At 40.1% G+C, this 26,215-nt stretch overlaps 1 protein-coding gene across 49 annotated transcripts in view; it reads right to left on the bottom strand.

Annotated features, from left to right (window-relative positions):
• Positions 1–26,215, bottom strand: part of MBNL1 (muscleblind like splicing regulator 1) — a 185,729-nt gene that overhangs the window by 71,769 nt on the left and 87,745 nt on the right. For 2 of the 49 annotated variants that reach the window (XM_043492016.1, XM_043491991.1), the window contains one exon: positions 11,424–11,800. The exons of 46 other annotated variants lie outside the window; for them this stretch is intronic. In XM_043492016.1, coding sequence (XP_043347951.1) covers positions 11,424–11,627 — 204 coding nt within the window. In that variant the 5' untranslated portion in view covers positions 11,628–11,800. Of the gene's footprint in view, positions 1–6,311; positions 6,337–11,423; positions 11,801–26,215 lie in introns of those variants that run through there. One more of the 49 variants, XM_043492025.1, reaches the window with a different exon arrangement.

Here is a 26,215-nt window from a genome sequence, read left to right on the forward strand (position 1 = left end):
TGACATTTAAATTTGAGCCGCAGAAAGCTGTTTATATGAGTCGAACTTTGGCGTAACACTCTGTGCAAGATTGCTAGCTGACAACTACTTACCTAATAGGTTCCTTTCCTCATAATAGATTCATAGATACTAAGGTCAGAAGGGACCACTCTGATCATCTAGTCCGACCTCCTGCACAGCGCAGGCCACAGAATGTCACCCACCACTCCTATGAAAAACCTCACCCATGTCTGAGCTATTGAAGTCCTCAAATCATGGTTCAAAACTTCAAGGAGCAGAGAAGCCTCCCTCCAGTCAACCATGCCCCATGCTACAGAGGAAGGCGAAAAACCTCCAGGGCCTCTCCAATCTGCCCTGGAGGAAAATTCCTTCCCGACCCCAAATATGGCAATCAGCTAAACCCTGAGCATATGGGCAAGATTCACCAGCCAGATACCCAGGAAAGAATTTTCTATAGTAACTCAGATCCCATCCATCTAATATCCCATCTCAGGGGATTTGGCCTATTTACCCTGAATATTTAAAGATCAGTTACTTACCAAAATCCCATTATCCCATCATACCATCTCCTCCATAAACTTATCGAGTAGAATCTTAAAACCAGATAGATCTTTTGCCCCCACTGCTTCCCTTGGAAGGTTATTCCAAAACTTCACTCCTCTGATGGTTAAAACCCTTCGTCTGATTTCAAGTCTAAACTTCCTGGTGGCCAGTTTATACCCATTTGTTCTTGTGTCCACATTGGTGCTGAGCTTAAATAATTCCTCTCCCTCTCCTATATTTATCACTCTGATATATTTATAGAGAGCAATCATATCTCCCCTCAACCTTCTTTTAGTTAGGCTAAACAAGCCAAGCTCCTTAAGTCTCCTTTCATAAGACAAGTTTTCCATTCCTCGGATCATCCTAGTAGCCCTTCTCTGTACCTGCTCCAGTTTGAATTCATCCTTTTTAAACATGGGAGACCAGAACTGCACACAGTATTCTAGGTGAGGTCTCACCAGTGTCTTGTATAACGGTACTAAAACCTCCTTATCCCTACTGGAAATGCCTCTCCTGATGCATCCCAAAACCGCATTAGCTTTTTTCACAGCCATATCACATTGGCAGCTCATAGTCATCCTATGATAAACCAATACTCCAAGGTCCTTCTCCTCTTCCATTACTTCTAATTGATGCGTCCCCAGCTTATAACTAAAATTCTTGTTATTAATCCCTAAATGCATAACCTTACACTTCTCACTATTAAATTTCATCCTATTACTATTACTCCATTTAATAATCTTAAAACTGCTGCTTGCCCATTCAACTGGTAATGAAAAGTTGTTCCACAGCACACATCACCTAGTAAGGGGACTGGAATGGCTCCAAGTGCAGGAACAAAGGAAACTACTGAAACCATAAAGTAAGATTCAAAATGAAATGACTGCATTATGATCTCATTAGGAATGCAATTTTTTTTGTCTGTGTGGGAGTATGGACTGAGTCAGAAAAGGAGCAATTAAAATTTTTCTTTTTAAAATATTTGAACCTGGTGCTCAATTTGGGATTGTTAGCATTGACACATGGTCAATAGTGACTGAAAGTCATTAACTTCTAGTGACCTGGGTGAAATAACTTCAACAGGTATCCTCAAAGAACAAAAATGAATATCAAGGGCCACTAATTGGCCCTTTCATTAGCTGTCCTTGCAGAGATGCTAAGAAATTAATGGGTATGGGGACTGATTTACCCTCTCGTCTTGAGTGATAGTCCCATTGGTACAAGACTGCAGCACATTCCATAGAGCACTCTCTGTTGACGGTGTAAGACTACAATCTGTTGCTGAGATAGCAAGAATTTAAGAACTTGCAGCAGGTGTTCAGCACTTCAGTGTGTGTTAGCATTACAGCGCCTTTGTCTTTTAACTCCAGCCACATTAGTTGTGGAGAAAGGCAGGGAACCTGATGATGACTCAGCATGGGGTGAGGGAAGAGATAAAGATTCTGATTTGTGCTCAGGTAACGAGCCTGTTAAGGAAAAGAATTGTCAGTGAAAGTGTTTCTCTATACAACAATTGTATGCACAGTAATCCCATTGCTTACCTCACAATCTCAAGAGTGTGTCTGCTCTTGACTAGTAAAAAAATCAGACCCCTGTATAGCAGCTATATATTATGTATATTTGACCTGTTAATATACAAACAGTATATGCCCATGGGGTTACATTATCAGGCAGATTTATTTGATATGTTTCAATATATCAGTAAGAATCTTTTTTCAGAGGCTATTTTTATAATCAGTTCTCCTCTACTTCATGAAGTTCTTGGAGACCTAACTTCTTCCTTGTTTTTATTTTTCATTGACTAAGTTCTCCCTAAAAATCAAACTTTTTAACATAAGCAATAAATAATAAAACACAAAAAACCCTAAAAAAAAAAATCCCGAGCCTGCTTATCAGACTGACTTTCTCAAACTCTCACACCAGTTTAAATCTGTGTCTTTTAAGGGAGTCTAAGTCTGTAATATAGTATTATATATTTCACCACAGAAAAGAAGAAAACAGTTTTGACCTAAAAAACCCCAAACCAATAAACCGACAAAACCCACTCTGAGTTTTAATTAAGTGGCTGAAATATGTATGTATTCTGTTCCTAAAGAAAAGTACCAAATTAAAAGTACTTTACTTATGATGATGGCCCTGAGAATTTCACAACTGAAACTGATTTTTATAGCCCTGTATTTCTTTAAAATTGCAGAAATGCGATAATACTATTGATTGGTACAAAAAGATAAATAGCAACATACAGATTTTCTCAAAGATATTTGAACTTGTTTACAAATCTGAGGCACAAAACCAATACATTAGTCACAGTGTTAACAATGCAAGGTTTTAAAGTATTAACATAATATAATATAAACTTTTGCCTTTATTGATTTTAACACATGTATATAATTTCAGTAAATTCCTTCAGTAAACAGTAAGTGTTCTATTGTGCCTTTAGACCCTGATTCAGTAAACCATCCTTGTTTAGAAAGACCACGGAAGCAGGAAATCATCTTTAAGCTATTCTTTTCTGAATCTCAGCAGTAAGGAGTAAGAAATTCTGCCCCTGCGACATCCCCACCAATTCTGGGGATCAAGCTCTGGCACTGGCTCTGGCTCAAACTGGGTTCTCTTTGTGCTTCCTACAAACTCGGACTGCCACTGGGTCCCGCATTTGCACAAGGGGCCCCAACTTGTGCACTTATTTAAGGCCAGGCACAGCTGAGTCCAAACCCTAAGTGACCAAGAACACAAGACACATTCAAACAAAACCATCCAGTTGGTGCCTGCACACTTATTTAGACACTAACTGAAGAAATCCTGTACAAGAATGATTTTTCCTTTCAAAAAATTATAGAGATTCAGCAGATACAGCACAACACATAAGGCCAAATCCTGCTTCCAGGAATGTCAATGGAAGTCCTGTCATGACTTCAGTAGGAGCAGACATTAAGCTGCCTTTAAAGGGCTCTTAAGCTCAGCAAATTTTGTTATTTTTATGAGGCTCAATCCTCCTACCCTCAGTCACTGATTAATTCTGCCTGGCTAAAATCTGTGCTCATTTAGGACTTGATGTTGATGCCACTGAAGTCAATGGCAAATCTCCCACTGACTTCTTTAGTACAGGATCAGGCTGTTATATCCAACGCAACCTGAATGAAGTCAGTGGGTGTGTAACGGCCACAAGGGCTCAATCCTGCAAGGTGCTGAGCACAATGGCCTGATCCTACAAAGTGTGTGTTTAATTTTAAACAGAGGAAAAGTCTCATTAAAGTCAGTGAGACTAGATGTGTACTTAACTACTTTGTTGAATTGGGACTTTAATGTCTCATTTAAGCTTAAAACAAACAGCAAATAGTTGCCCCCCAAAGAATTTTCCTAACTCTTCTCAGTTAATATATAACACGTGGAGCTAACTGCTGTGCAGTCATGCTAGTCTCACTCTGCTGCTAAAGTACCACTGAATTAAGAAAGGTTACTATAATTAGTAACTCGGCTTTGCAAGGCAGTGAATGGTATCCAAAACATATCACTTCTTGCTGCAAAACTGTCTCTCTGTTGGGTAAATGAGAAGGAACTAATCAATAAAAACATGACAGTGATGGTGGGAATTTTATAACTGAGGTAATGTTTTTATTTATTAGGCCAGTTAAGTGTGATTGACTTGCAGATTACCCCAGCTCAGACTCTCACCATTTTAGTTCACTCTGGTGGTCTGCTGCAGTGTAGAAACACCGCTTGAAAGAATGGGTTTGTTCAGTTTTATTTAAGGTATGTCATTATGAACAGCTTGCTCATGCCACGGTTTCAACCAGCTGATCCCACCCACAATAAAACAAAACAACCACCACACAACACATTATTTTATCTATGAAAAGCTGCAATCAGCTATTCTCATTTATACAGCTAAGTGAGCTAAGCAATGTTATTACCAAATTTCAATCATTGATTTAATATTTTTTCCTTATTGAAGGGTTTTATGTTTTATTAGTGAGGTAAAAATGGGCCTTTTTGTGCAACTGCTGCCCAATGCGGGTCACTTTACATTCATGACCCGAATTTATACCAGTATAAATGGATATAAAAAAACATAAGCAAGCATTTCTGAATTTGGATCAGCATATAATATAGTGGAAAAATAATAGGGTATGATCAGAGATCATCACATTATAAAAGTAGGTTAGTGTCTATATTGACCAGTAACGCTATTGAATTAAAAACCTTGACTAACTTCCATTTATCCTTGACCTGTGTATTTTGAGGAAGATTCTTGCTTTGTTTGTAAATGCTATTTTCCCTTTTTTGGGATGGCTCAGAGAAAAACCAGACAAGTTATACCAACCACTAAACAGGCTTAAAATATTTATATACATTGTTTTCTCTGAATTAATTTAATGAATTTAGTACTCAGGAAAAGTGCAAGCCTTGGAGAATGAAATCCTTATTAATCTAGAGAAATGTAGACTAGATGAAATTAGTATCAGGTGGGTGCCCCGCTGATTGAAAGACCGTATTCGGAAAGTAGTTATCAATGGTTCACTGTCAAACTGGAAGGGCGTATCTAATGGGGCCCCACAAGAGCCAGTTCTGGGTCCAGTACTATTCAATATTTTCATTAATAACTTGTATAATGGAGTAGGATCTGGGGGTTATAGTGGATCACAAATTGCATATGAGTCAACAACGTGATGCAGTTGCAAAAAAGGCTAATATTCTGGGGTGCATTAACAGGAGTGTTGTATATAAGACACAGAGGTAATTGTTCCATTCTACGAAGCACTGGTGAGGCCTTAGCTGGAATACTATGTCCAATTCTGGGCATTACATTTAGAAAAGATGTGAGACAAATTGAGAGAATCCAGAGCAGAGCAACAAAAATGATAAATGGTTTAGAATACCTGACCTACAATGAAAGGCTAAAAAAAATCTGGGCACAGTTAATCTCCAGAAAAAAAGACTAAGGAGGGACCTGATAACAGTTTTCAAATACCTTAAGGGTTGTTATAAAAAGGAATGCATGTCCACTTAAGGTGGGAACAAGAAGTAATAGGCTTAATCTGCAGCAAGGAAGATTTAGGTTAGATATTAGGAAAAACTTTCAAACTGAAAGGATAGTTAAGATCTGGAATAGACTTCCAAGGAAGGTTATGGAATCCACATCATTGGAGGTTTTTAAGAACAGTTTAGACAAACATCTATCAGGAAGAAGTCTAGGTATACTTGGTCCAGCCTCAGTACAGGGGGCTGGACTTCATGACTTCTCAAGATCCCTTCCAGTCCTACATTTCTATGATTCTATGGTTTCAGTGGAGTTTCACCAAGAATACATTTGGTCCAATGTTTCTTAAAATGACATCATCTCTTGCAATAAAGCAATGGCCTTAATTCTGCCCTCCAATATGCATGCACCACTCCTTTTGACCGGATGTATCGGTGAATAGTACTAGGCTCAAGGTCCAAGCCTGCTGCTAAACTGTCCTTTTCCATAAGCTAATGCCTAAGGCCTACTGAGTAAAAGGCAGAAGCATCCATTCAGTATTTTTGAAATCATGCATGCATTTCTTTGGTGTCTCCACACCCATTCCCACATTTTGAACAGGCTATATGGTTCCATGATGTATTTATAATTGTTGTGGAGCTTTCTAATTTCATCAGGTTAGTTCAGCTCTAGGAGCCACTCTGTTCCAATGAAAAATGCAAGACACTCGAGATAATGATCCCTGACTGGTGCAACAGCTTTAGCGTACCTAGTCCATTACCTTAAACAAGAACAAATTAGCATATACCTGACTGAAAACAGTGGGCCAAACTCATCCTTCAGGTGACTCCATTAACTCCAGGGATGAATTTTGTTTGTTCTGCCTTCTGAGCTCTTATTTTCATAGCAATTTGGTAGTTTCAAAATCTTTAAAAATTGATATTTATAAAGTAATGTTGAATATATTTCCAAAATAAATTAACATTAAAATTCAGCTTGTGAAGCCGGAATTGCAAAGGTTACAGCCTCCGTAAATGCAAGTTTTGGAAATGAGAAAAAGCAGGTTTCTGTGAAGCATGGAAGAGTAGCTCATGCTTGCTAGTGTTGCGTAGTTGATACTTCCTTAAAAACCAAGGAACAAATCCTGCTCTGTTACACTCATATTGCTCTAGAGAACTCTGGAGAGTTATGCAAATTTAACAGAAAACATAACTAACTCAATTGTATCTAGCAAAGTATTAGACCCAAATTTATTTCCATCACAAAGAGACCTAATGACATCTCACTGTTTTATTAATGTAAGTTATTGAGATGATGAATTCTAAAAATGCGATAAAAGAAAAATTTCTTCTCAAAACCTGCATTCCTTACTCAGTCAATGTGAACATTAATGGTGGGATGGAAAGATTTGCCCTGCCTGAAACCCACATCATTTCAAGCTTCTTGGCCAGCTATACTCTGTCTGGTATGCCAGTGGGAATTTGTTTAAATAAGATTGACAAAGCTGTAGACCAGATTGTGTCCCTTGTATCTGTGAACTGTGAGACCCCTCCACATGTAGATCTTGCCCATTTGTGTATTTCCCTTTCCCTGAGCCATACAGAGGTGCTCTCTGGCTCCAAGGATCTGTGTGGGAGGGAAGGGGAAGGCAGCAGATAATGACATTCCTACCCGTTAATCCCATGGGGCTCAGGGCAGAAATACAGCCTTTGTGGGATGTGCTATTTAAAGTGGGCTGTGGGTAGACCTGGTCAGGAACAATGTGATTAAATGTTTCTCTATCAAAAATGCTGATTTGTCATATCTGAAACTTGTCTTGGGAAAGGGTCTCTTTTGAGGAGTTTCCCATTTTGAAAAAAATGTTCTGTTTTGTTTTAAAAAACCCTGTTTTTCGATTCAAAACAATAACTTTTTTTAAAAAAATTTAAGTTAATGCTGGTAAAGAAAATAAAAATTAAAAAATTTTAAAAAAATGAAAGGTTTCAATTGACTGGAACTAAGGGGTTTTTTTCAGGGGGAAGGGAGACTTTTGATACATGAACATTTTTGAGATTTTGATTTTTCATCCTGATTTAGGACAAGAAAACAGTTTCCACTCAGTTCTGGTTGTGGGAGCTGCCATCAATTGTGGACGCCATGGCAGCGCAGCTTGACACCAGCATGTATGGGTGTCACAATGTATATAAGAAAAGCAATCTGTGTCTTTTGATTCAAAATGTATTTTGATTGTGCAGCTCTGACAAGGATATGTGATTTATTCACCAGTCGTGATAAATTATAAGTCACATTTCTTTGAAATATGTGAGTTTTCTTAAATTTCACTGGAATAAGAGTTTTGCAGCAATTTACCTCCATGGGTTTTGTTAGCACCGCATAAGAACTGAACTCCCATTTAAAATCTTAATTTGTTTTTAGTTCAATCTTTGCAAAATGATTTTTCTTTCTTCCTAATATAAGGCACATTGCAGAGCAAATAATACCAGCGCTACAACTATATTCTCTAAAACATGAATAATTGAACATTGCCCATGCAATCATGAAATAAAATTAGATTAAACAGTAGGATGTGTAGGCTTCCCAGTGATAACAAAACCTAATTTTATTCCATATTGTAAAAAACAGGAATATTTCAATATATTTAGATATCAGATATGGAATTAACCATTTTCATACAAATGAATGAGCAGATGTTTCATTTGTTAAGAGCAGACTTGTTTAGTCTGCAAATTTGCTAAGATAGTTTGTCTCACATTTTTGTCATGCTATTATCTCTGTTACAATAGTTAAATAGATTCAGCTGTGATTTTTATATTTTGTCATTATTTGTGTGCATTCTTTCATAATCAGGTTACCATAAAATATACTAAAGTGACCTCTTAATGACATCTTTCTGTTTGTTTGTTTTTTAATATGCTGTAAATAAAAATATTAAATCTTATTTATTACAGTTTGGATTCCACTGCTAATGGGACCTTTATAGGTTTTTAAATACAAAAGGTTTCCTTCCATTATTGGAGAAATATTAGAAGTTTCTTCTGGCATCTTTTAGTTAAGTCAATTATTCAAAATATTCATGGTCCACACTATATTTCAAGACAATCCATTATTTTTCTTCCCTTTCATCTCTTTAAAACTAGCAAGGTAGTAGGCATGTTAGCTATATTTTCAGTTCCTCTCATGAAACACAAAGCCAAATCTTTTGGTCCTTCTTAGGCAAAACACCTACTGTAGTCAACAGAAGTTCCTCTTTTGTACGGACTGCACGTCTGATCCCTTTATCACCTAGTATAACTGCTCAGAGCCTGATACTGCAAAACAAAGAATATCTCCAACTCCCACTGTACTGTCAGTAGCTCACAGAATAGAGAGCCCATAGACCATGGGGAAAATTATGAAGAAACACACGTATATTAATGATTCTATGGGAGTTTTGCTGGTGCCAGTACTAGTCTGTTCAGTATCTGTAATGGGACTTTGAGTGATTGGTTTAAAGTAGGCTCACCCTAAGTGGTTACACTGGGTAACACATACATGGAATCTTCACCAGCCAATCAAATGCCTCCTTTCATAACCATTCTAAAAATGCCTCAAATAATATTTACCTATTTGTAAATATGTAAATATTTATCTAACCCCTTAGTAGATTTCAATATCAATTCTGGATTTATTTATATCATCTAAGCTTTATAGTCCTGATATTTTAAAATTACATCAATCTTGCAGGGATTTGCATTGAATAACACTTAATTCTTGTTAAAAATTCTGGTTAAAAAAACAAACAACAAAATACATCCAGTCCTGCAGGAGAGGTGGGATTTCAATGTTCCAGGTCTGTACAGAGTAAGAAAATCTAGTTCCCTACTACTTCTAAAATCCAAGTGCTATTTGTCAAGTTGGGTTATTTTGCCAACAGTTATGTGTATAGTTTCACACATGGATAATGACAGCAAATATTGGAAAACTATACAGATTTCCAAATAAAGCTCTAGAAAATGGTATCATGTTATACTTTTTACAGAAAAATAATCCTAAAGCCATACAGTCCTTTGGTAGCAATCTCTACTAATCCATATGATCCTTAACCTAATGTATCTGAGAACTATCATTTTAATAGTAAAAGCAGTGACTGTACTTCAAGATCGAGTGAAACACATGAAGGATTTACTTCATTTATCATTAAAGCTTTGCACTGTACAGACCAGCAAGAGGCTCTGAACAAAGAAGCACTGTGCAAGGCTAAACCAGCTGCAGGTACTGTGGATTATTTTATCAACAATTCTGTCTACTGTCTACAGTTTCCCTGAGGATGACTCAACCCAGTTAACCATGAAATAGTCAACTGCTTTGAAAATTTGTTACTCAGTCTTTAGTCTTCTTTTAAGGTACCAACAGTTCTGAAAAAATGAGTAAAATTTGTACTAGGCAACTGAACTATCATTTCCGATTGATTGCAATTTTTAACGGATGTTTTGCACAGAACATTTGCAATGCTGCTAACACTTACACAACTTTTCTCTGGCTTCAGTATTGCATGAAGGAAAATACAGAAGTTCTACAGTACTGTGCCCAAAACAATCCTTTAAAGGATGGATACTGTATGGTGTTTCAGAGATGTTTATTTTAAATTGCTTATTAGTACAATGGTGCTAGGTGCTTCAGAAACAAATGAAAGAGAGCAGCTCCCTGCTCAGGATTTATAATTTAATAGTCCCTGAAACTATCCTTCTCCGTCTACCAGTTTCAGTTTGCTTTTCCAATATTAAAAAAACTGCATGTCTGTCCAAAACATAAACTCTCTGGCGCTCAAACCATTCCTATTTGACAGTGGCATATTTCAGTGCTTACTTTATATGCTTCATACCATATTGTTTTATTGGCACTACATATGTCAACGTATCTGCAGAACAGTAGAATTTGCTCATCCCATTTTCCTCACAGCCCCTCAATAAACAAAAAGTTTTCATCTCAAAGATATATATTCTCTCTACACTATTTGGTTATGGGTTTTTTTTAATGTGAATACAAAAGCAAGGCCATATATTTCTTCAAGGGAACAAATACCAGTCCTTCCACTGGACTTCAGTGGACACTGGCTCAAACTCTAGGTAATGTGCACATCTTGATTATACTATATTTTCTATTAAATGTATCTACCCATATACATAATTTATACTCTTCCAGGAAAGCAGCAGCACAATCATATTTTGTTCCTCTTTGTTCCAACTTCCTCTGAAGTTGTTCTGCAGTACTTTAAGAAGAGAAGGATCTAATTTAGTCAGTATATGTGAGGTATTTCTCTGAAACACATCACCAGTGCCAAGCTGCTATTGTGCCATAAGGTGTTTCCAAAAAGTGTGCCATGACAGTTTAGGGACTCATTGTTTTGAGTGTACATTTTAAAAATTTGTCTTAGAGTGTCATTTATTTTTAAAAATTTTATATATACATAAATGAGGTACAACAACATTTTAAGCTTGTTTTGGTTTCTTCTACCTGGGGACAAAAGTAAGATGGTTGTCATGGCAATCTGAATTGGATAATTAGTATCCTCACCCAAGTATAAATACACTGGAGAATTTTCCATTATAGAGGCTATTTTAAAGCTGAACTGCTACAGTTTAAAAATAAAAAATCTTGCTTGTATGATTTTAAAAAATCACTTTGCAATGTACATATGTAAAATTTATAATTCGTGGGACCCCACTGTGCCATCCTTCCTCATGCTGAGTAGCACTTTATTCTGTGAGTAGTTCCATTCATCACTCTAGATAAATAATAGTATCACAGTCTGACCATTTATTTATAAAATCTTTCCCTTCCTGGAGGTATTGCTCAGATGCAACACAATTATTATGTAATCCTCATAATAAACAATATTTAAAAGAGATGTACAACTCAGAAAAGCAAACAAATGCCATACCTTGGGCCAAACGCTGATCTGGTGCCTTTGTGTCACTCCCTTAATGTGAAGGGGGCTGGGAAGCTCAGTTGCTAACATTTTGACTACATAACTAGGTACTAGGGTCCAATCATGATATTTTAAAATAAAGAAAGTTAATTTAATGCTTAGTAAAGATGCTGATGCCCTGGAAAAGGCCATTATTTCTTCTCTGAATGAATGCATATACTTCAAGTTTTCCAATATAGCTACATCCCTGACTGGGGGGGGAGAGGGCAACCAGCACCAGAAATGAGTTCAGTTTCCAAATCCTCTCACTTCTTGGTGTCTCTGTTGAAACTGAGAACACCACTATAAATTGGAGCCATTTGTGATCGATGGTCTGGTGATCTGGATACCTGGAGTGAAATTTTCAAAAGTGGTTAAGTGCTTTGAATGAGACTTACACTCCTGAATGGGTCAATAGGAACTAGACTGGGGCCACCAATACATTTCGAATAAACCATGAACAGCCACATGAGGGATGCATTTCAGTCACTTCTGTCCTACGCTAGGTATAAATTTCTGACCTAGAGGTCAAAAACTATAACTCATTGTCAGTCCCTGAAACTATCCTTCTCCATCTACCAGTTTCAGTTTGCTTTTCCAATATTAAAAAAAACGTGTGTCTGTCCAAAACATAAACTCTCTGGCGCTCAAACCATTCCTATTTGACAATGGCATAATTCAGTGCTTACTTTATATGCTTCATACCATACTGTTTTATTGGCACTACATATGTCAACGTATCTGCAGAACAGTAGAATTTGCTCATCCCATTTTCCTCACAGACCCTCAATAAACAAAAAGTTTTCATTTCAAAGACATATATTCTCTCTACACTATTTAGTCATGTTTTTTTTTTAGCGTGAATACAAGCAGGACAATACATTTCTTAGAAGACTACTAGTACACTTGAATATGCCGATGCCTTAACTAAGACTGCTGGTGTCTTAAGACCACTGCCTATTATGCTGACCACTATTGTTTCCTTGTATTCCTCCATTTGTCCATCTGTATCCCTCTGTTATCTTTGTCTTAGATTGGGGCAAGGGCCGTATTTTTCTTGTTCTGTGTTTGTTCAGCCCCTAGCACAATGAGGTTCTGGTCCATGAGTAGAGCTCCCAAATGCTATGATAATACAAATAAATAGTAATAAAAATAATAAATAATAATAATAATAATAATAAAATAAAATAATAATAGCAGCAAACAACAACAATTAATTTCCATATCCTGCAGGCTTCTCTAGACCCTGCACTTACACCGATGTCCCACTCATGCTTATTCAGACCCATGTGTTACTGTGTTGGTACTGGTAGGAAGGGTTGTTTGAGCCAACTAAAGGGACTACAATTACCACAGTATGTAGGGTGACCAGATGTTCCGTTTTTATAGGGAAATCCCATTTTTTGGGACTTTCTCTTATATAGGCGCCTAATGCCCCCCACCATTTTTTCACAGTTGCTATCTGGTCACCCTAACAGTATGAGACCTAATCCTGCAGACTCTTATCCTGAGCCAGAGCACGTTGAAATCAGTGGGAGTATTTCTTCCACTGACTTCAGAGGGTCCCTGAACACTTATACTGATGGCACTATTTGCATGAGTAAGGACTACTCACATGTGTAAAGGATTTGGCTCTAAAAGAATGCAAAAGCAACACAACTATATTTTCAGCACAGCTCTTTCCAGTGGCTTGACCCTTCCAATCTATGAACAATGATTAAAATATATTTTGACGTGGCTTAAGTGTTTGACCGATATCTTTAAGATATCTATAAATATACCAGAGTGATAAATACCGGAGAGGGAGAGGAATTATTTAAGCTCAGTACCAATGTGGACACAAGAACAAATGGATATAAACTGGTCATTGGGAAGTTTAGACTTGAAATTAGATCCAAGGTTTCTGACCATCAGAGGAGTGAAGTTTTGGAATAGCCTTCCAAAGGAAGCAGTGGGGGCAAAAGACCTATCTGGCTTTAAAATTAAACTCGTTAAGTTTATGGAGGAGATGGTATGATGGGATAACATGATTTTAGTAATTAACTGATCTTTAAATATTCATGGTAAACAGGCCCAATGGCCTGTGATGGGATATTAGATGGGGTGGTATCTGAGTTATTACAGAAAATTCTTTCCTGGGTATCTGGCTGGTGAATCTTGCCCATATGCTCAGGGTTTAGCTGATCGCCATATTTGGGGTCAGGAAGGAATTTTCCTCCAGGGCAGATTGGAAGAGGCCCTGGAGGTTTTCGCCTTCCCCTGTAGCATGGGGCATGGGTCACTTGCTGGAGGATTCTCTGCTCCTTGAAGTCTTTAAACCATGATTTGAGGACTTCAATAGCTCAGACATAGGTGAGAGGTTTATCGCAGGAGTGGGTGGGCGAGATTCTGTGGCCTGCGTTGTACAGGAGGTTGGACTAGATGATCATAATGGTCCCTTCTGACCTTAGTATCTATGAATCTATGTTTATATAGGGCTTGAGCTGTAATTTTTACAACAAAGTCTGGTGAAAAGGAAATAATTACTCACCCCATTTATAGTTAATTCTTTATTTAACAGGGGGAAAACATTTTCCCCTACCTTTAAGGTGCATAAAATATCTTGCTTGATTTTATGGCAATGATATGTCATTACATTGAAAATTACAGTATCAGAACACAAATGCTAAGGTAATTACAGTTACAAAATGCACTGTTCCTTTTTAATAGAAATCATTTGATAAATAGATTATAATGTCCTGGATTAACTCCAAAAACAGAACAAATCACTTAAAAAATATCTAACCTACTTTTTCGATAGTTTGATATTTTAATTATACATAAAATGAATTTCCCTCTTTAAGCTTTGTAGCTCACTATTTGTATGTTGTTCCAACAATTTTATATCTATGATGCTATAACTAAGCTCACAGCTGTGCTTGCCTGCATGACTTGAAATGACTTTTTATAAGAATAATAATTTGAAGGCAGTTCTTAAGATAATTCCCTGTAATTGTCCATATTTTGATTTCCCAGTGCTTGAAAATGTTTATACTATATTCTTATTATAGCAAATATTCATTTTAGATTTATCCTTATGGCAACTGAAATATCCACAGCTTTGATCCTACTATCATGGAAGTCAGTGAAAGCAGGATGTAGCCACTGGTGGTAATTGGCTATGAATAGAGGGCCAGATGAGATCCTCCGCTGTGCAAGCTTACACAGAGTAGCTGAGGAATGGGAAAATGTGGCTCTAAATCTCACGGCTCCTCTCAGTTATTTTGGATGTATACTCTGGCCTTTTACAATCCTACTCTTTCCCCACCTGAGTCACTGGAAAGGAGTGGGTAGCTTTAGCAGGGGCTGAGGATCTGTCCCATTGTATGCAATCAAAAGGAGGTATCAGCAAGGACTTGTTTGTCCTTGAAAATGTCCTTGAGTGATCAAGTCAGAGCAATTAAAAACTTAATTATGAAAACCTCTTTGTAACCGGAAAAGTGGAATGCTTCTCTTTGTCATTTTAGTCAAGATACTTTGTGGACTGTAACAAAATTCAGCTATTTTTACTAATTATTGATGGTTGTTTGATTGTGACTAATGTACTGTATCTGAACTTTAGGTTCTTTCCTGAATTCCTATCGACAAGTGTTTGTAATTAAATCAGTGAGGCTGATTGTTATTTTTCTTTTAGCTCTCAAATATTTTATTTGCTGTAAAGTTAAACATAATTAACCACTGCACTTCCCTTTTCTACAGCCTCCCTCAGGAATGTGCACTGTGCTGCTCCCTGCTTTCTCACACACACTCATGAACAGGAAATCCATCAACATCCACTGTCATAGTTCTACTGGACTCCCAACAGTTTCCAGCTCAAAACTGTCCTTCAGACTCATTTTGTGCTCATTGAAGTCAATGGGAATTATGCTATTCTCTTCAAAAGGAGTAGGAATCATAGAAGGTTAGGGTTGGAAGAGACCTCAGGAGGCCATCTAGTCCAACCCCCTGCTCAAACCAGGACCAACGCCAACTAAATCATCCCAGCCAGGGCTTTGTCAAGCTGGGCCTTTAAAAATCTCTAAGGATGGAGATTCAAGCACCTCCCTACATAACCCATTCCAGTGCTTCACCACCCTCCTAATGAAATAGTTTTTCCTGATATCCAACCTAGATCTCCCCCACTGCAACTTGAGACCATTGCTCCTTGTTCTGTCATCTTCCACCATTGCGAACAGCCTAACTCCATCCTCTTTGGAACCCCCCTTCAGGTAGTTGAAGGCTGCTACCAATCGCCCCTCATTCTTCCCTTCTGCAGACTTAATAAGCCCAGTTCCCTCAGCCTCTCCTAATAAGTCATGTGCCCCAGCCTCCTAATAATTTTCATTGCCCTCCGCTGGACTCTCTCCAATTTGTCCACATCCTTTCTGTAGTGGGGGGACCAAAACTGGATGCAATACTCCAGATGACGCCTCAAGAGTGCCGAATAGAGGGGAATACTCACTTCCCTCGATGTGCAGGCAATGCTCCCACTAATATAGCCCAATATGCCATTGGCCTTCTTGGCAACAAGGGCACACTGTTGACTCATATCCAGCTTCTTGTTCACTGTAATCCCCAGGTCCTTTTCTGCAGAACTGCCGCTTAGCCAGTCGGTCCCCAGCTTGTAGCAGTGCACGGGATTCTTCCAGCCTAGTGCAGGACTCTGCACTTGTCCTTGTTGAACCTCATCGGATTTCTTTTAGCCCAGTCCTCCAATTTGTCTAGGTCACTCTTGACCCTATCCCTACACTCCAGCATATCTACCTCTCCCCACATCTTAGTGTCATCCGCAAACTTGCTGAGGGTGCAATCCATCCCATCATCCAGATCATTAATTAAGATGTTCAACAAAACTGGCCCCAGGACAGACCTTTCTGTCCACTTGATACTGGCCGCCAACTAGACATCAAGCCATTGATCACTACCCATTGAGCCTGACGATCTAGCCAGCCTTCTGTCCACTTTACCATACAACCCATACTGTTTTAACTTGCTGGCAAAAGTACTGTGGGAGACCTATCAAAAGCTTTGCTAAAGTCAAGATATATCACATCCACCGCTTTCCCATAGCCACAGAGTCAGTTATCTCATCACAGAAGGCAATCAGGTTGGTCAGGCATAGTGAATACATGTTGACTGTTCCTGATCACTCTCCTCTCCTCCAAGTGCTTCAAAATGGATTCCCTGAGAACCTGTTCCATTATTTTTCAGGGACTGAGGTGAGGCTGACCAGCCTGCAGTTCCCCAGATTCTCCTTCTTCCCTTTTTTAAAAGATGGGCACTCTATTTGCCTTTTTTCCAATCGTCTGGGACCTCCCCCGATGGCCACGAGTTTTCAAAGATAATGGCTTTGCAATAACATCAGCCAACTCCCTCAGCACCCTCAGAAGCATTAGATCCAGACCCATGGACTTGTACATGTCCAGCTTTTCTAAATAGTCCTTAACCTGTTCTTTCACCACTGAAGGCTGCTCATCTCCTCCCCATATTGTGCTGCCCAGTGCAGCAGTCTGGGAGCTGACCTTGTCTGTGAAGACCAAGGCAAAAAAAGCATTGAGTATTTCAGCTTTTTCCACATCATCTGTCACTAGGTTGCCTCCCCTATTCAGTAAGGGTTCCACACTTTCCCTGACATTGTTGCTAACATACCTGTAGAAACCCTTCTTGTTATCCTTCACATCCCTTGCTAGCTGCAACTCCAATTGTGCTTTGGTCTTCCTGATTACACCCCCTGCATGCTTGAGCAATATTTTTATACTCCTCCCTAATCAACTGTCCAAGTTTCCACTTCTTGTAAGCTTCAGCAAAGATTTCCCTGTTAAGCCAAGCTGGTCCCCTGCCATATTTGCTATTCTTTCTGCACGTCGGGTTAATTTGTTCCTGCGCCCTCAGTAAGGTTTCTCTAAAATACAGCTAGCTCTGGGAGAAAGCCCATAACTTTTTAAATCTCCCAGAGACTCAGTTCCACCCTACCCAACAGACTGCGCTTCTCTCTACCTCTCATACTGCTCATCTAGGGAGAAATTCTGTGCTTTGCCTCTAAGTCACAGCACAGAATATGGAGCTACAATGTGGGACAGGAACAGGATATGGTGGCTTTACGCCACCTTTGCACCCACCTGACTCCAGGCTGCTCTCAGGGCTGGAATGGCCCCCAGTATAGTTTAGAGTCCTGGGAGCCTGTCTTGATGTAATAGTCTCTTTCTATGCCTAAGCACACATTCTACACCCGAGCTAGGAGGTCAGCCTAAAGCTGTAATGCCCAGTTCCTGTTCTAGATTCTCTTGGCTGGATCTGGAGCTTGTAGATCTTCTTTACAGTACTTCAGCCCTTTTACCCAGCATAAAGGGGCAGAGCAGGAGTTCAGATCTTTGCAAAAAGAGCTGATACACTTCCCATTAAAGTCTCCTAAAAGACTCCTTTTGACTTCAATGGGATCATGCCTCTAATACTGGGCTCCTTATTGTCTCTCCATCTCAATCCTTTCCCGCCAAAATACATACTAGCTTGCCATTACTTGGCATGAGAACTTTCCCCTTCCTGTTGTCTGCAACAGACTTCCTGTATCTCTCTTCCTCTATAACTCTGCATCTCATTTCAAATCCCTGTGGGAAATCCCATATTTCTTTGCCTTTATTCTTAATTTCTTTTTCTCCCACTCCTTTTTTTTAAAAAAAAAACAAAACAATAATTTAACTCATTTGTTGTATTATTTAATTTCACAAAGCATTTTGGAAAGAAATGCTGAGTGAGGAAAGAGCTCAGACTAGAGCCCTCAGTGAAACTTTCCACAGTCCAGTCAAAGAAACAGAGCAAAACAAAACAAAAATCTTTCAGCAATTATAAGACAAACAAATTATTTAATATTAATTATTTCACTCATAGAAAGAGTTAAAGGTGTATTTTTAGTTTCTGTGCCTACAGTAATGGTGCTAGTTAATGCATGTAGAATTAATGTAGTGTGACAGGGTCAGGGCAGATGGCTATAGGAGAGAAACAGAAGGCAGATATATTAGCCCCAGGCTAAGTAGGTCCCTTTTCCCTGAGTAAGGTGACAGGGAAGGTTCCAGAACAATCAGACAATTAAGACAGACTGATTAGAACACCTGCAGCCAATCAAGAAACTGCTAGAATCAATTAAGGCAGGCTAATCAGGGCACCTGGGTTTTAAAAAGGAGCTCACTTCAGTTTGTGGTGTGCGTGTGAGGAGCTGGGAGCAAGAGGCACTAGGAGCTGAGAGTGAGAATGCAGACTGTTGGAGGACTGAGGTGTACAAGCATTATCAGACACCAGGAGGAAGGTCCTATGGTGAGGATAAAGAAGGTGTTGGGAGGAGGCCATGGGGAAGTAGCCCAGGGAGTTGTAGCTGGAGGCACTCCAGACAGCTGCATTCCACAGGGCCCTGGGCTGGAACCCAGTGTAGAGGGTGGGCCCAGGTTCCCCCCCAAATCCTCCCAACTCCTGGTCAGACACAGGAGGAGTCGACCTGGACTGTGGGTTCAGAAAAATGGCCAAGCTGAGGGCTGCCATGATGCTCCAAGGCAAGCAAATCTGCCAAAAAGCGCAAGACCCACCAAGGTAGAGCAGGAACTTTGTCACAGTAGCAAAGGAAATTGAGCAGAAAACATAACATTTCTCAGGGACAAAATAACAGCTGGATCTAAACTGCATTATGATTCTTGCTACAGCTGCCGAAATGTGTGCTATCTTCTCTAGATATTGAAAAGCTTAGAGAATTGTATACCGAGGGTTCAATTAAGAAAATTCTAACATAATGCTACATAATTCAAATAAGGGAAGATGTGTTAAATATTGCAGAAAACAGGTTACTTATGCAGTTGTCTTTGGCATGTAAGTGACTTTTATTAAAAAAACGACCAGAAATTTACAAAGGGAGGTGCATGAGAAAGGGTTCCTGATCAAATAATAAGGCATGCCATTTAAGAATGGAAAACTTTTCAGGGTTGGCCCCTAAGCAATTTGATTTGTTACATGATGTACATTTATATTTTATAATAACCTATATAATAATATATTTTATAATATATATAAATAAAAATATATTTTATATTTTATAATAAGCCTCATCTGAAGGCTTGATCCTTCTCCCATTTAAGTCAATGAGAAAACTCCCACTGCCTTGAATGGGAGCAGGATCAAGCACTGAGTAAAATGAGGATACAGCTTGAAATCTTATGCTTTACTATGTGTGGTAAGATGCAAATCAGAAACTATTTTTTCAGAATTGCACAGTACATTTTTGCATGTGGAATTAACAGCTTTGTTAAAAAAATAACTTTATGACAAATTGTTCTCCATTTTCACCCAATACATGGAGTGCTATTTAAATCTAAAGCTCAGTTATTTTTCTTTTTTTAATTTGGGCCTTTAGTTAGCAGAAGTTGATTTAAAAGCACAGCTGTCTACCTTGCCCGTCCAAGCCAATACAACAGAACTGAAACCAGGCCTGCCGACAGGGAGGGGCAAAGGGGGCAATTGCTCAGGGGCATGGGCGATTTAAAAGGGCCTGGGACCCCCAGCCGCCACCGCTGCTGCGTTGGCAGCATAAGCTCCTCCTCCCCACACAGCGCCTCCCGCCAGCAGCAGTCACCACCGATCAGCTCGTCCCCTTCCCCTCGCTGCCTCCATCAGCTGTTTGGAGGTGTGCAGAGGCACTGGGAGGAGCAGCAGGAGGGGTGGGGAGGGTGGAAAGAGATGGGGCAGGCCTGGGCGATACATGGCCCAGACGCCAGGAGTGGAAGGGGTGGGACCAGCCCCTTGCAGCCACTGAGGCGCTGCTTTTCAGCCCTGTGCAACAGCTGCCTGAGAGAGCCTAGCTGCGGAGGTGACTTCCACTCCCTGCCTGGGTTTAGGTGCGAGGGTCCCTGGCAACCAAGCCAGGCGGGGAGCAGACACGACCTCCTCCCCAGCCAGGCTCTCTCAGGCAGCTGCCGGGCACGGCTGCAGAGCAATGACTGGGAGGGGCCAGCGTTAAAAGCGGCTCCGTCTTGGGCTCCTGCCTGCCAGGGAGTGTGACAGAACATGCCAGGAGGCACAGCGGGAGGACAAAGCCTCCCCCCCCCCCGCAGGTAACATGGGGCGGGGAGAGCGTGGTGGCCCTGGGCTGGGCACAGAGGGGACATGTGACCTGCTCTTTAAATTGTGCCCCCTCATTATGGGAAGGCACCAGTTCTATATGGGGTGCCCTCGGGGGGAGGGGCAGAGCATGGGTGGGAAGAGGTGAGTGGGGCATTGGGGAAAGGGGCCTAGAACAGAGTGGGAGATCAAGCACCCCCAGGAAATCTAGAAGTCGGTGCCTTAGTCCTCGGCACGTGCGGGGTGGTACTGGCGGTGGCCACAGCAGCCGAGCGGGCATGTGGAAGCCCTGGCCATGCCGGAAGGGAGCACCCAGTAGTGCAGCCAGCAGCTCGCTGGGCACCAGCGGGGGCCCATTGACTGTTCTGCCCTGGGGCCTGGAATTGCTGTCGGTGGGCCTGACTGAAACCATGCATATAATAGAGTCCTGAAAATACCAAGCCAATTTATTAGCATAATCCAAATAAAAACTATAAAGTTTTCTGTTTCCTTGCCTAGCAAGTAGAGATTTTAAAACTTGCTGTGTATTCAATAGTGTTATTTTCTGGTTCTGAAAAATTGCAGTATCTAAAGTACAGTAACAGATTTTAAATCTTCTCACTAGTTTATACATGATACTAAAGACATCTGAGTGTTTACACTGCAACTTGTACATTATTCATGCAGTAAATTTCCAACTTGCATAAAACAGCATAATTTATACAGAAACAGCCAAATCTAAATTGTCCTGGGGTATGACCCTTGCTTAGGCCCCAACGGTTTGACTAAGATTTGAACATGCAACCTGAAGCCCCAATCTGCACGCTTCTCTCAACTGGCAGATCTCTCTGCTTACATGAAGGCAAGGGGGCTCTGTGCAGCTGTAGGGGTCTCCTCATGCACAGCAGCTTGCAGGATTGGGGCTTCAGGTCACATGTTCAAATTGTAGTCAAACCATTCGAGAGAACCAAATTTCTAACATTTGTAAGCAGAAACAGGGAGTGGGGAAAAGTTATTAAAAATAAACAAACAAAACGTCTAGCCACGAAAATCAATGACAAGGCCGTTGAAATAAAGGTGGCGGCAGTGGAAAGATCAGCACTTACTGCTATCCTGGGGCCCAATCCTATTGCAAGGTGCTGGCAATGAAGGTTGAGGAGGCTCAACACTTTGCAATAGGCACACAGCATCTGGCAGGACTGGACTCTAAATTCTCACCCATTGCTACCTTTGGCTTTTGCACTTCCTTTCTTCTGTGCTCTCTGATTTCCTGCTCCTGGCAACATTCCACTCTCAGGCAAATGCTTTTCCTAAACGGGCATTTCTGATAGTTAAAAATTCATAGATAAAAACGGAAGTGACCCTTTTGCATAGATTCAGAACCACTTTTTCAGCCATTCCTATCACTCCTGCCACCAGTTACCTGCAAAATGGACTGTTTTGTCCTGTAGTACCTTGCTCTGAGCAGAGGTGTATCAAGTTAACTTAAATGCAAAACATTTAATTTTAGTATTGGAATCACTGGAACTGCACTTCCTATATAAAAGAACAAAACCACATAGAACACATTTAGGGCCTGATCCAAAGCTAATTAAAGATAATGGAGACTCCTGTTAACCTCTGAGTTTTGGATTAGGCTTCCACAATTCCCACTGAAATTAATGGAAGTTGAGGTTTCTTGGCACCTCATAGATTCATAGATACTAATGTCAGAAGGGACCAATCTGATCATCCAGTCCGACCTCCTGCACAACGCAGGCCACAGAATCTCACCCACCCACTCCTACGAAAAACCTCACCTATGTCTGAGCTATTGAAGTCCTCAAATCGTGGTTTAAAGACTTCAAGGAGCAGAGAAGCCTCCCTCAACTGACCCGTGCCCCATGCTACAGAGGAAGGCGAAAAACCTCCAGGGCCTCTTCCAATCTGTCCTGGAGGAAAATTCCTTCCTGACCCCAAATATGGCGATCAGCTAAACTCTGAGCATATGGGCAAGATTCATCAGCCAGATACTACAGAAAATTCTTTCCTGGGTAACTCAGATCCCATCCATCTAATATCCCATCTCAGGGGATTCGGCCTATGAGGTACGCAGCTCCTGGCAGTGTCAGGCCCTTAACATGTACCACACCTGCAAGTCTCACTCATTTGGAGTAAAGCTCCACTCAAAATACTCTAATTTCAAGTCAGCTGTTGTAAGTATTTCAAGCCTGTTTTGAAGGGTTCTGTTGTGTTTTCCAACAAAGCAATATAAAATCTCACTCAGAATTTGAAAGCATCTTTCACCCAATGCAAACGGTCACAACTCTGCACTTCGATGCAGATGGCACATCTCAGTTGGCAGGAGCAATTGTTTTTGTGAACAGGCAGACTCTTGTAGGGGGAAAAGGAGATGATTTTAATATGCATCAACATAGAACAACTAAAATGATCACTTTTATCTGCTGCGTAACAGCGGTGCCTGCCCTGGGTTTTGGCATTCTAATATTAGGACTTTGATCCGAGTAAGCTTTACATTAGTTAACTTATTATAAAGCACTACATAAATGCTTATTATTATTCTCCCTTGCCATATACTGTAAATACACTTGTAGGGTGAAATACTGGCCCCAGTGAATTCAATGGGAGTTTGGTCATGGTCTTCTGCTGTATTTTCTATAGGGTCAATGAATGGCATAGAAACAGTAGTACCCTGCCAGACCTGTGCTACACTGCGAGTCAGTTTATGTTCTTCAGCCTTTTCCTTCCCTGCTGCCTCTGCAGTAGCCTCTTCCTACGCTCCACGCAGACAGCATTTGAATATGCCACTACAGTGCCAGATACTTGGCCAGCCAGAAGAACATGGGACTCTATGACATCCTGCAATAGAGGATGTCTTGTGTTCATCTCAACCCTTAGTAGAAGGGTTTGTTGGCTGTGAAATGAGCACAACCCTTGGCTCTCCTAATAGACTGGGTACAGTCTTATGGCCCCACTCCACCTTCAAGAATGGCTTTTTAAGGTGACTTGAAGATCTATTCCAGCACCCATTGTCGGCAATACTGAACTGAGTTAGGCTGTATTCTCTGTGATGATGTTGGGGTGGTCTATCTGGCTCCCCAGGATTTTGGAGGGTTATCTTCAGGCACCTGGAAGATGCAGAAAGATAACCAATCAGCAGAGAAGGCTAGTGGCTAGTTCTTGCCTCTAGTTAGTCAGTATCATAGCAGAGTGAATTATTCCATCCAAGTGACATGCATCTGACAGACAGAGCTTTGGGATGTGTGAGGTCCAGGCAGGCGTGTGTTTGAGGATGCAGCCAAGGGCTCTCAATAGAGCATGACCTGAAGAGGAATATCAATCAAGTGACTTGTGCAAAAGCCATGGGTTAAACAATGGATTAAACCTGCTTACCATCCAGAGAGTACAGCCTCATTATTTACTCATGATGAGGAAAGTGCAACTACTTGAGGGCCCATATACCATATTGGATCATTGCCTGGCCATGAGTAGTCAATTCTGGGGTCAGAATCACCAATTATGCTGGCCTCAGGAAATCAGCATAGCTGACCCCACAACTCTGTAGAGGATCGTACTGTACAATGGTTCAGGGCAAGGTAGGGAAGGGACTTCTTGCCTGAGGGCCAGCTTCAATTTGCTATTGTCAAAAGCTACAGCCCATTGGGCTACACAGTTTGCTTGTAAGTAAAGACAGTTAAATTGTCAGAAAAGTTTCTTTTCTCGAACCCAAGAATCACAAGAGCATTTCTGATGCGTTATGATCCAGTTATTGAAAGTTAAGGATCTAGATCAAAAGGACAAAAGCAACAATATCTAAGTAATGCTAGACCTCTGCTCCCTCGTGCCGTATAAATGTCTCCAAACCCAGGGTGACCACACTTCCCATTTGTACTGGAAGAGCCAGACATATACACTCCCCCAAACCCCAAGGATTTTAGACTGACCAAATTTATTTAAATATAGTCCTAACAATTACACATACAGTTTTATAGAAGTAAATAAAATATCAGAATCTTATGAAATTCTCTATGTAGGCTAACGGGTGTTTTATATGAATTCAGTGCTCATAAAAATACGGGCTAATAGACAGGACTTAAGGTAGGTATTGTGCAAGCTCTCTCAACACAGCTATCAACACATTGCAAACCCAACTCATCTTCAGCTGTGACCTAACTAGAGTGAGAGGATAGAGCTGTGGGAAACTTGGGATATAAAACACAAAAAGCATGTGACACTTGGTTGGTTCTGGGGCATATCACAAATATGAAATTTAGCTCAAGTTCACTGAAAGAGTCCAAGCATCAGGGGGTAGCCGTGTTAGTCTGTATATACAAAAACAACAAGGAGTCCAGTGACACCTTAAAGAGTAATAGATTTATTTGGGCATACGTTTTTGTGGGTAAAAAACCACTTCTTCAGATGCGTGGAGTGAAAATGACAGACCAATTTTCATTCCATGCATCTGAAGAAGTGGTTTTTTAGCCACAAAGGCTTATGCCCAAATAAATCTGTTAGTCTTTAAGGTGCCACCGGACTCCTTGTTATTTTTGAAAGATTCCAGTGAACCTGAGCCCAAATTCAGATAAATCTGAACCAATTTGTGAATCTCACACTGAAGCCAGGAGAAATTCAATGTCACACAATTTCAGCACCTAACCAGGGAAAATTGGTGCTTTCTAATGAGTTTTGCTTTCCTTTGAGATTCTAGTATTGTTTCAATTTAAAACTCAAAGTGAAATTTAGGAAGTGTGAATTTTTGTGGAGCAAATGCACAGAAGTTCAAATGAATCCCTGTACATAGATCTAGGTGGCTAAAGGAGACAGACTATTCTTTTTACTTGGAAAAACAAATAGGTGCTTTCATTCAGATTAGTTTGGCTACAAAATAAGCCACGTGCTGAAAGTCCTTATAAAGTGTCCTAAGAAGTCATTGTTTATATTATATTAATTTAATACGAAACAAAATTAGACAATGGATCTGATCCTGCACACACTGCATTTTGCAGAACTCCCATTTAAATTTAATGGAAATTCCATGCACACAAGACTTTCACAATCAGGCTCAATATTAGGAACCTCTCTCTTACCAAAATTTCACTCTTCAAAAAGAAATAGTTTCAAAAAAAGAAATCTTAATCTCCTACTTTTAAAAGAGTGCTACTCAACTGAATTAACGTCTCCAATGAAATATGAGTTCTGCTTCTCCTCACAGCTGTTTGAGAGCTTTCTAGCATTTTTAGTTCCAAGTAGACAAAATAAATCCAACACATTTTACTTGTTATAAAACCCCACCAAGTGCAGGGTATCACTCTGTATTTTAAACGGCTGAATTGAAATAGAATGACATGACCTGAGTATATTTTTAGGAAAACAAAGAACACTCACGTGGCTAAGCACCCACATGTGTAAGAAATTTTACAATAAAGTAAAACATATTGCTTCACTAACATCCAAAACATGCTACCTAATTCCAGCGCACATACTGTATTTGGAAAGTAAACTGAAAGCAGCCAATATGGAGGAAAAGGGGGGAGAAATCTCAAGGGACTGAAACATAGACAGTGTCTCTGGCATTATAGTAGAAAAACAGTGCTTTATGTACATCAGAATAGCCAAACAGGTATCACTTGTACTGGCACACACAACAACTAAATAATTATTCAGAACATGCT

Source organism: Dermochelys coriacea, chromosome 9 (genome assembly GCF_009764565.3).
Source record: "Dermochelys coriacea isolate rDerCor1 chromosome 9, rDerCor1.pri.v4, whole genome shotgun sequence".
Taxonomy (NCBI): domain Eukaryota; kingdom Metazoa; phylum Chordata; order Testudines; family Dermochelyidae; genus Dermochelys; species Dermochelys coriacea.